Source organism: Hylobates moloch, unplaced genomic scaffold (genome assembly GCF_009828535.3).
Source record: "Hylobates moloch isolate HMO894 unplaced genomic scaffold, HMol_V3 SCAFFOLD_7, whole genome shotgun sequence".
NCBI classification, from domain to species: domain Eukaryota; kingdom Metazoa; phylum Chordata; class Mammalia; order Primates; family Hylobatidae; genus Hylobates; species Hylobates moloch.
This window is the reverse complement of record NW_026652282.1, coordinates 91,400,124-91,410,161: the sequence shown is the minus strand read 5'-3', so window position 1 is coordinate 91,410,161 and position 10,038 is coordinate 91,400,124. Positions and strand designations below refer to the sequence as shown.

General features: G+C 37.9%; 1 protein-coding gene across 1 annotated transcript; it reads right to left on the bottom strand.

Moving 5' to 3' along the window:
• Positions 1–241: 241 nt before the first annotated feature.
• NXT2 (nuclear transport factor 2 like export factor 2) lies at positions 242–9,171 on the bottom strand. The gene is made up of 5 exons (XM_032757444.2): positions 9,000–9,171; positions 7,958–8,042; positions 6,836–6,922; positions 3,316–3,460; positions 242–2,429 (listed from the first exon to the last, which is right to left on the bottom strand). The coding sequence occupies exons 1-5, from the start codon at positions 9,092–9,094 to the stop codon at positions 2,248–2,250; spliced, it is 594 nt and encodes a 197-aa protein (XP_032613335.2). The 5' UTR covers positions 9,095–9,171; the 3' UTR covers positions 242–2,247.
• Positions 9,172–10,038: the final 867 nt, after the last annotated feature.

The window sequence follows — 10,038 nt, the reverse complement described above, 5'->3', positions numbered from 1 at the left end:
TCTCACCAAAAACTTACAGGTAACTCAAACAAGTGATGATCTCAGGAATGTGAATAATTGGCAGGAAAAGGGGACAGATGTGGCAGGTTACAGAAAGAACAAAAAGAAGATCCAAGTTGTTAACCATTGTTGTCAACACACTACTGTAATTTTTTTCTAAATTTGAAAAACCTTATATTGTAAAGAAACAAGTAACCATTCTGAAACCTAAGAACAAAAATCAAAAGACTGTAAAACAAGCTTGAGAAAATCTGTCACAAGGCAAAATTTTATTTTTTCAAGTTACAAAAATAGGAGCATGTCAAAAATACAGTCTAGTCCTTATAAGAGTAGTTCCAGCCATTTAAAAGTTATATAGAGTTTGGAAAAAGCAATTTATATACAAGTCTTAAAACATACAACAATCATGAACAATGCACACCATTCAATGTAGTTATTGCTAGTTATATGCAGCTTTTAGTTACCATTGTTCTTCTCCGTAAGGGAAAGGACAGCATTTGGACATTCTGATTGTTGCTGCTAAAGCTGTGGTTTTGGAAAATCAATCCAAAATAAGAATAAGCTCACTATGAGTAGAATAAAATGTGTAAGTTTCAATCAGTACCACAAGAAAGCATGGTTTAAATTTGAGTTCCATACAATTTTACATAATTCTATTTTGTCACTGTAACAGAAATACAGTGTATAGTTTTGGGCAAGAGTAAATGAATTACTGGTTTTATAATTAAGTGAAAAGAAACAGTTTTTGGTTGCAATGTAGAAACAAAGCTGGCATATCTAGCTTACAAACATTAAAAAATGGAAAAAGATATTTAATGTTTAAGCAAAAGCCGAACCTAGGTTTTTTACCTTTAGAAATTAAGAGATAAAGTTAAGCATTTTGTTCTTTTGAGGATTATCATGAAGATTTGCTATTCTCTATTTTCTTTTTAAAAAGACAATGAGTTAGCCACACAGCGGGAACATATTTTGAAACAGATCTATTTGCTCAATGTCATATGGAAGAACAAATCACAAAATTAAATAATTCTACCTTTAAATAACTAAAGATAATGCAGTTGACAGTACAAAGCACTGGGAAAAAATCACTTATTTGGGGGATGTGTGATACATAAGAAACTTTGGGCCTAAAGTTCACATGGAAGACTTAAAATTTAAGGGTGTCACCAAAAGATAACAATGGCTTTGACTCCAACTCTCATGTTAGACCCTGTTAAAAGGTTAGGTTTATTGCTGTTATTTTACCCCAGTAAGTTCTTGAATAAATGGAGATATACATTGGTGATAAGTATGAAGTGAAGTAAAAAGATCTAAAAATATTAGTCTTAGAACAAAAATGACACTCACGATCATTTGGCAAGGATACTTATTAACTCAGTGATTTAAATCCTAAAAATAAGCTACATTTTTAGGAGGTAGAAAACAAGTACCAATAGTTTACCATTTGGCTACCCTCCTTACTTTTGGCTTCAGCCTTGGATTTCTATTTCTCATTCCCTATTCTCCTGTTAAAGCTATTAGTTCTACTACCATTCATTACCTAAATGTATAGACCTGGAGCTGCCAAGAAAAATCTTTTTAGGAAGCTTTGCTTTTAAGCCACCAAATGCACCCAATACTCAGATATCAACTGAGAACGTTTTGCACCTCTCTAGTTGATTAATTTACTTCACAAAAAAATGCCAAAATAAAAATTACTTAAAATGAAAAACGACTACTGAACATCTCTATATGCAATTCCAATATGTCAGAGTAGTTATGTAAACCTAAATCTGTACTATTTTCACTGAACTGATTTGAAAAAGCCATCTATTAAAATGGCATTACCAGTGTTAACTGAAAACAGGCAATGTGTTTTACTAGAAAATTAACCTAATAACCAAAAAACTCTACTTCTTCCCAGAGTTTTATATTGTGCTGACATCCCATAGATAATATTATAAAAGGGTTTTATTTTTGCAATAGGCTGGGTTCACAGTGAGTATATTAGTACCAAGATCATGTGTTTAATATTACTGTAAGAATGTCATTAGTGTAATGTATATAAGGCATGTAAAAAAATAGCTTTAAAGCTCTTAGAGGGCAATGCTCCAAACTGGCAGCTGCTAGAAAAGGTGCTGATAGGAATAGAAAATATTAAAGAAATTTAGTTTTAGCACATATTATAGTGCTTCTACAATCAAAATAATTCACATAAATTTCAGTTGCTGGAACTAATGGACCAAATGAGAATGGACTTTTGCCCCTTTAACTACTAGACCAATCTTGAAAACGGAAGCAATCACTTGCAATCTTCCACACAGTACTGTTGGGAGTGGACTGAGCAGTCAGCAGGAAGTTCTGGTTGAAGAAATGTTGTTTGTTTCCATCAAACTTCACAGTTCCACTGGTCACAACAAGAACTGTAGTTTGGGACTGAGTTGCTTGCTCTTCATCCACATTAAAAAAAAGAGAACACGTCATTTTCTATCTCTAAATAAGCAGATTTTCAGGCTTAAAATACACTGTTTATGGACTAATGCTTAAAATTTTTTTCATAAACTTTCTGTCCCTTGAGCATAATCTTAAGCACACATACTCAAATCCAGAAAACTAAATACTCATTAAAAGATATTAAAATTATTTTCAGTCCAGAAAACTTTGGGATACTCTAGTTTCAAAATCAGGAGCTTATATCTAGCATAGGACCATTTGCTTCATATATATATAAATATTTCAGAATTAATATTTCAGGTTTCTAACAGAGCTTATTCATGTTTTGCTTCTTAAACTATTGTTCTTTTCAGGAATTATAAAGGAAAAAAAATTACCCTAAACTACAATTTAAGACACTTAGGACCGTACCTAGAGGTTTTATTAAACTGTATCAATCTACCTGGAATCAAATTGTCTTGTAAAAAGTCATCCTTTCACATAACAAAGTAAATTTCTGTGAAATATTAATAGATTGTAAGATACTGAACACATTAATCAGAGATATGGTATAATTTTACTCTGGAGACATTTCAGGGACCAGCAGGCAACTATTTAGAGAAATCAGATAATCTTTCCCCTCCATTTACAAAAATCACGTTAATCTCAACTTTTCATACAACTTTTAATAAGCCAAAATCACATAATCCATCAAAACCTACTAGTGGAAAGAATCTGAAGGAAGACCAAAGTTTGACTGGACAGTTAAATTTTTCATAATATTTAACTTGCTCAAATAAGTAAATAGTTCTACCACTAAAAGTTTATCGCTGCTTTTGGTGTAAAAGCTCAGTGCTTACTAAAGGAAAACAAAGGGAGCATCTTGAAAGATCACGATCTTACCATGAACTGGTTGGCAATCTAACATATTGACCTGGAACTCACTAGAAGGCAATGTGTCAAAAAAATTATTTAGGGCATCCAGCCCTGAAACAACATTTCCATTCCATATTAAGGTGGCCTTGTCCAGATACAGCCTGGTTAGTGCCTAAAAAGAAAGACCAATTTTAAAGAGGGAAATAGTTCTGTTTCTAGATAAACATTTTATAGAAATGGATTAAAATATTACAGATGGTATATAAACATTTTTTGTAGTTCTACCTTCATCTCCACTCCCCTTGCTCCGTCTCCACTGGAAACCAATGTGAGCAAAACGTCTGTCTTATAATCTTGGCCTTAAATAAATATCACCTTACTCTTTATAAACTAGGCAGTAAAATATATTTTTTCATATTTCACTTTAGACACAATAAAACCTTCCACCCAATTAAGTTCTGCTTTCTGTATTAAAATGAATTAAATGATCACAAATTCCAAGCAAATGCAGCCCCAAGCCAGTTTTAGTGTGTCTTCCTTTTGTAATTATGAGATTAACAAAGTTTTTGATCAAGCCCTACCTGTACCCTTTAATGCTAGTGGCTATATATATGAAACATTTAATATTTGCATGTATTAGAAAGAATTAGTTCACTACTCCCACTTTTTAGAGAAGAGGTTTATGTTTTCTTAAAAATTATTCTGTTTTTTAAAAAAATTGAGACAGGGTCCCACTCTGTTGCCTCAGGCTTGTCTCAAACTCTTGGGGTCAAGAAATCCTCTTGCCTCAGCCTCCCAAGTAGCTGGGGTTACAAGCATGTCATACCATGCTCGGCTATAGTACTACTCTATTAGTGTACTTAGCTCAAAAGAATCATGAGTACTTGCTAAAGCAGAGACTTTGATAAGTCAAATAAGTTAAGGCCCAAATGAGGCAGAAATTCAACATTTAAAACTCTGGGGTCACAAGACACACTATTAGCTTAATTCTATAATGTAACTTGGGTTAAAAGGCCAGGGCACTGTGGCTCACGCCTACAATCCCAGCACTTTGGGAGGCTGAGGTGGGTGGATCATGAGGTAAGGAGTTCAAGACCAGCCTGGTCAAGATGGTGAAACCCCATCTCTACTAAAACTACAAAAATTAGCCGGGCGTGGTGGCAGTTGCCTGTAATCCCAGCTACTTGGGAGGCTGAGGCAGGAGAATCCCTTGAACCCGGGAGGCAGAGGTTGCAGTTAGCCAAGATCGCGCCACTGCACTCCAGCCTGGGTGACAGAGTGAGACACCACCTCAAAAATAAATAAATAAATAAAAATTAAAAAAAAAGGTCAACACATATCTTGACACTGGTAATAAACTATGTTGTCTTTTTTTTTCTACTTTATTTTTTGAAAGCAGTAAGGTACAATACACATTCAAGGCAAGGCACAATAAACATCCATTGTCACATCCCTTTTCCCTGACATCAAATATCAGTACAAGAAACTTGTTTTATCTTTTGCCTTAAAAAATGGGTTTTTACCTGACAAAAACAAGCAATGGGGAAAGGATTCCCTATTTAATAAATGGTGTTGGGAAAACTGGCTAGCCATATGCAGAAAACTGAAACTGGACCCCTTCCTTACACTTTATACAAAAATTAACTCAAGATGGATTAAACACTTAAACGTAACACCCAAAACCATAAACCTAGGCAATATCATCCAGGACATAGGCATGGGCAAAGAGTTCATGACTAAAACACCAAAAGTAATGGCAACAAAAGCAAAAATAGACAAATGGGATCTAATTAAACTAAAGAGCTTCTGCACAGCAAAAGAAACTACCATCAGAGTGAACAGGCAACCTAGAAATGGGAGAAAATTTTTGCAATCTATTAATTTCAGAATCTACAGGAACTTAAACAAATTTACAAGAAAAAACAACCCCATCAAATAGTGGGTGAAGGATGTGAACAGACACTTTTCAAAAGACATTTATGCAGCCAACAAGCATGAAAAAAGCGCATCATCACTGGTCATTAGAGAAATGCAAATCAAAACCACAATGAGATACCATCTCAGGCCAGTTAGAATGGTGATTATTAAAAAGTCAGGAAACACGGATGCTGGAGAGGATGTGGAGAAATAGGAATGCTTTTACACTGTTGGTGGGAATGTAAATTAGTTCAACCATTGTGGAAGACAGTGTGGCGATCCCTCAAGGATCTAGAACCAGAAATACCATTTGACCCTGCAATCCCATTACTGGGTATATACCCAAAGGATTATAAATCATTCCACTATAAAGACACATGCACACATACGTTTATTTCAGCACAATTCATAATAGCAAAGACCTGGAACCAACCCAAATGCCCATCAATGTTAGACTGGATAAAGAAAATGTGGCACATATACACCATGGAATACTATGCAGCCATAAAAAAGGATGAGTTCCTGTTCTTTGCAGGGACATGGATGAAGTTGGAAACCACCATTCTCAGCAAACTAACACAGGGACAGAAAACCAAAGACAGTATGTTTTCACTCACAAGTGGGAGTTGAATAATGAGAACACATGGACACAGGGAGGGGACCATCACACACCTGGGCCTGTCAGGGGGTGGAGGGCTAGGGGAGGGATAGCATTAGGAGAAATACCTAATGTGGATGACGGGTTGATGGGTGCAGCAAACCACCATGGCACATGTATACCTATGTAATAAACCTGCACGTTCTGCACATGTATCCCAGAAATTAAAGTATATATATGTGTGTGTGTGTGTATATATATATATATATATATACATATATATATAAAATCCTATGTTTAATAAATGGGTTTTATATAAAAAATAGGTTTTTAGAGATAGGGTATTAACTTTTGCAGCTGCAGGATAGAAGTAGTTCTCCAAAGCACAGTTCTATGCTGGTAAGAGACCTAGGCAAGACTCACTTGACCACATACTGACATAATTACTTAAAAGATATGGTGCAGGGATAAGTTGCAATGAAAAAGCTGATGAAATCTCGGTCTGTTGAGGACTTAATATTATCCATGCTACATGCATACTTTTTGTGGGTATAAGCTATACTTTTCAGCCATAATCAGAAATTATCTATAAATATATGAAATAAAAGGGATGAATCAGGAAATATTCCCCGTAATGACCCATCCCTTCATTAGCACTAATAATACCTTAACCATATTGGTTAATTGATGGAACTAAGAAAAGGAAACATTTTTAAGAAAATATGCTGGACCCAATGTTAAGTGCGATATTTTAATTAATTCATACTTACCAACCTGAAAATAAAATGAGGTTAAGGGAAAATGGCAACTTGCTCCAGGTGAAAGAACTAGGTAAAGGTAAACCTGGGATATGATTCCAGAGCCCATGTTCCCACTAATGCCATACCAATCCTTCCCTGAGCAATTTGCTTTTAAAGAGTAAGTCCACAGTTACCACTTAGGCAAGTGAGATGAAACGCTGGCTCCAGACACAACCTGGTATTTGATAAAGAGTAGTAGTCTATAAAGAGTAGTAGAGTCTATAACACTCACCCGTCTTCTTTTATCCATTGTCTCATAGTAAATATTGACAAACTCCTCAGCAGCTCTACATGCCTGATCTACGTAAGTTTTAAAATCCTACAAGAAAAATTCCAGAAGTATAGATTACCAACCTTTTCAATCCCTCACAAACACAAAACCACTGACAGAAGCTGATGATTTATTTCAACCACTATGTAGCTCTATATACAGTCCACGTTCTTTCATATAAATTCAGACATTTTAAATGCTGGACTCTAAAGTTTGCAATTTTAAAATTTTTCACTAATTTTAAGTGCATGTCTTTAGGACATAATCTTCTCAATGAATCTGAGTCTTTTTCAGTCTCCACATATAAATTTATAATCTTTTCTTGGCAACTAAGTACTTTAGACTTTCAATATTTTACAAACATTCACGGCAATGAAAATGACACCACCTGAACCTTAGAAAAGGAGAGCGTGCGGCGAAAACTGCCACTGAATAAGCTAGGAAAGTGTTTTCTCTTTTCAAGTGAGGTGTTAGAGCCAAACTCCAAAGTTGTTGAATGGGAAACACACACACACACACACACACACACACACACACACACACACGAAAGTAGTTCAACTACTTGAAAAACCAGCAGCTCCACTTAGGAAACTTTCCCACATTGCGTAAATATTCACTGCTGTTTGCATAAGAACTGTGAAACCGAAGAAAGCAACGCTGTTGGCGTTCGTGCCGGAGAATTAAGGAATACCTTCCTTCTCATTCATTTACGGGGCCCAGTCTATTACTAAATTAAGAACAATGAATCGCCAGTTTCTTTGTCAGGTGACTGAAAGTGATTTTTAGAGAGGAAGATAATCGAGAGAAAGAGACTGCAAGCCATGAACACCAAACCCCAACATCCCCGCCTCTCGCTATTTCCCAGCTCAGGGTCCTTTCCGGGACCAGAAAGCGACTGCTAACCAGGCGGGGGTGGGGCCGGCAGGGCGGGCAGCAAAGCGTAGGCCCCGCCCCGCAGTGCAGAAAGCCGGGCCGTGATTCGCCAACTATCCACGTGAGCAGCAGCCAGACCGCCCCCGGGGTTCCTCCCCTCAGCCACTGGAGCCGGGCGCCCAGCTGTCCTGCCACGGCCCAGGCACTCACCAGAGACGTGGCCATCTGGGAGTTTGAAGCAGCGTGTTCCGGCAGTGGCGGCGTCACTACCTCCTCACGTGTCGGGCCCCCACGGCTGCGGAATGATCAATACTTATGAAGACAGCGAAACCCGCCAAAGGCACATAATTTTCCACCCTTCCATTCTCTCCCGGAAGTAGTTCGGTACGTCGTTAAAAGCACACCGATGTTCCAACCTTAAGTTCCACCTCCCTTCAGTTCCTGAAGATCCCTCCTATCCACCTTATCTACTTGTTTGATACTTAGTTTAAAATTTAAAAGCCACTTTGCTTTTGTAAACATGATACTCAAAAGGAAAGTCCCCTAGTTTTCTAACGGCAAGCCTGGGGACAAGCAAAAATGAAAGTGTTCAATTACAGGGACTTTTTTGCCCCAGGAGGCGGAGCCAAAGCCCTCTGAAGACCAATTAGAAATGCGAGGAGACCTACTATTCGGTAGCCTATAGGATAAGTGGGCGGAGCTTGGGGAAAGGCGTGCACGACTAGTGAACAATTTAGCATTCTGGAACGTTCTGGAAGGATCACCCTCACTGAATTACTACCTTTTGGCAGTATGCCTAAAATTACTATTTCATTTTAACCCAGCCATATTCAACAGGAAAAGTTTATCTAGTTTCTCCATTCTGGCATTTTAAAATGTCTTGCGGACACCAACAAAAATTAAGTTTACAGTGCTATTCACCATCTTTTAAGGGCTATTTATTCTGCAAAGTATTCTAACAATAACTAAAGTGTCGAGTGCTGACTATACGTAAGGTGCTTTTCTAATAAGCTTTACATATATTCACTTATAACAATGCTGAGGTAATTGCTATTATTTTATGATCTTCATTTTACAGCTAAGACTGTAAAAATCTGCCTACGGTCACAAACTAGTTGAGATTCAAACTCAAGCAATATAACTATCATGGCAATGTGGCTTTGCTCCCCAACACCCCTTAAAAACCTCTCACCCCAAAGCCGCGAACGACTTCTGATTTAAATGGCAAATTAATTAGATGTCGTAGTTTTACCTCGAGTAGCTGGTGTGTGGCCCCTCATAATAGTTACTTCTTCTTTGGTATCCTTCTCTGTCTCCCTGAGACCAGTAGCTTCTGTGTTTTCTCATATCCGTAATCTTTCTCTTTATCTGGCTCTTCTCTCTTCAAGGTAGCACTAACGGAAGCTTCTTCTCAGCCAGCTCGCTTCCGTTTTCCGTTAACCTCTGACTGGCGTCACTTCCGGTACATCCCCCTTTTAAAGCCTCCCTTCTTCAGGGTGATCTAAATTGCTACCCGTATGCTAATGAATCTCAACAACCTATCCCAAGCCCCCACCCCTTATCTGAGCTCCAATTACACATATGAATTTTGCTAAACATGAACGTGAGTGCACTATACGCTTCTCAAACTTGTACGTCCAAAATTTAAACTCATTATTTCCTCTGCACTTCCAAACTTTTATATTCTCTCCCAGTCACCTATCTTGAATTCTCGGAATCTTTATTTTTTTGGTTCCCCTCTCCTCCTCATCATAATTCATTCAATAAATATTTATCAAGTATTCACTATGTGCCAAAGATTGTGCAAGGCTCTGTATATAGAGTGGTGAATAAAATAGACATGTTTCGAATCCTTTTAGGCTCAAAGTGTAATGAGAGTGCTAGACAATAAACATGACATTGAGTTACAAAGTATTACTAAGTAACTTGCTTAGTTCTGACCATTCCCTATAGCAACCCTTCTCCCTCTACCCCTCCCCTCCCCTCCTCCTCCTCCTCCTCTTCTTCTTTTTTTTAGAGACAGAGTCTCACTCTGTGACCCAGGCCGGAGTGCAGTGGCATGATGTTGGCTCACTGCCAACCTCCGCCACATGGGTTCAAGCAATTCTCTTGCCTCAGACTCCCGAGTATAGTAGCTGGGACTGCAGGCGCCAGCCACCACGTCCGGCTAACCCTGTTCCTTTTTCTCCCCCGCTCTTCTTGGCTCTCTCCCTCCCTTTCTCCCCCACACTTCTCTCACTTTCCCCATCTCATTCTCTCCTCCCTCTCTCCCCCCACTTCTCTCCCTTTCC

What these genes read in the sequence shown, in the direction of transcription:
- NXT2 (XM_032757444.2), bottom strand. Translation starts at nt 9,094, where the DNA reads ATGAGAAAACACAGAAGCTACTGGTCTCAGGGAGACAGAGAAGGATAC. An exon ending in CCACACACCAGCTACTCGAG is followed by an intron (nt 8,043 to 8,999) that starts GTAAAACTACGA and finishes ATCATTCCGCAG; the next exon opens with CCGTGGGGGCCCGACACGTG. An exon ending in CCCAGATGGCCACGTCTCTG is followed by an intron (nt 6,923 to 7,957) that starts GTGAGTGCCTGG and finishes TTTTTCTTGTAG; the next exon opens with GATTTTAAAACTTACGTAGA.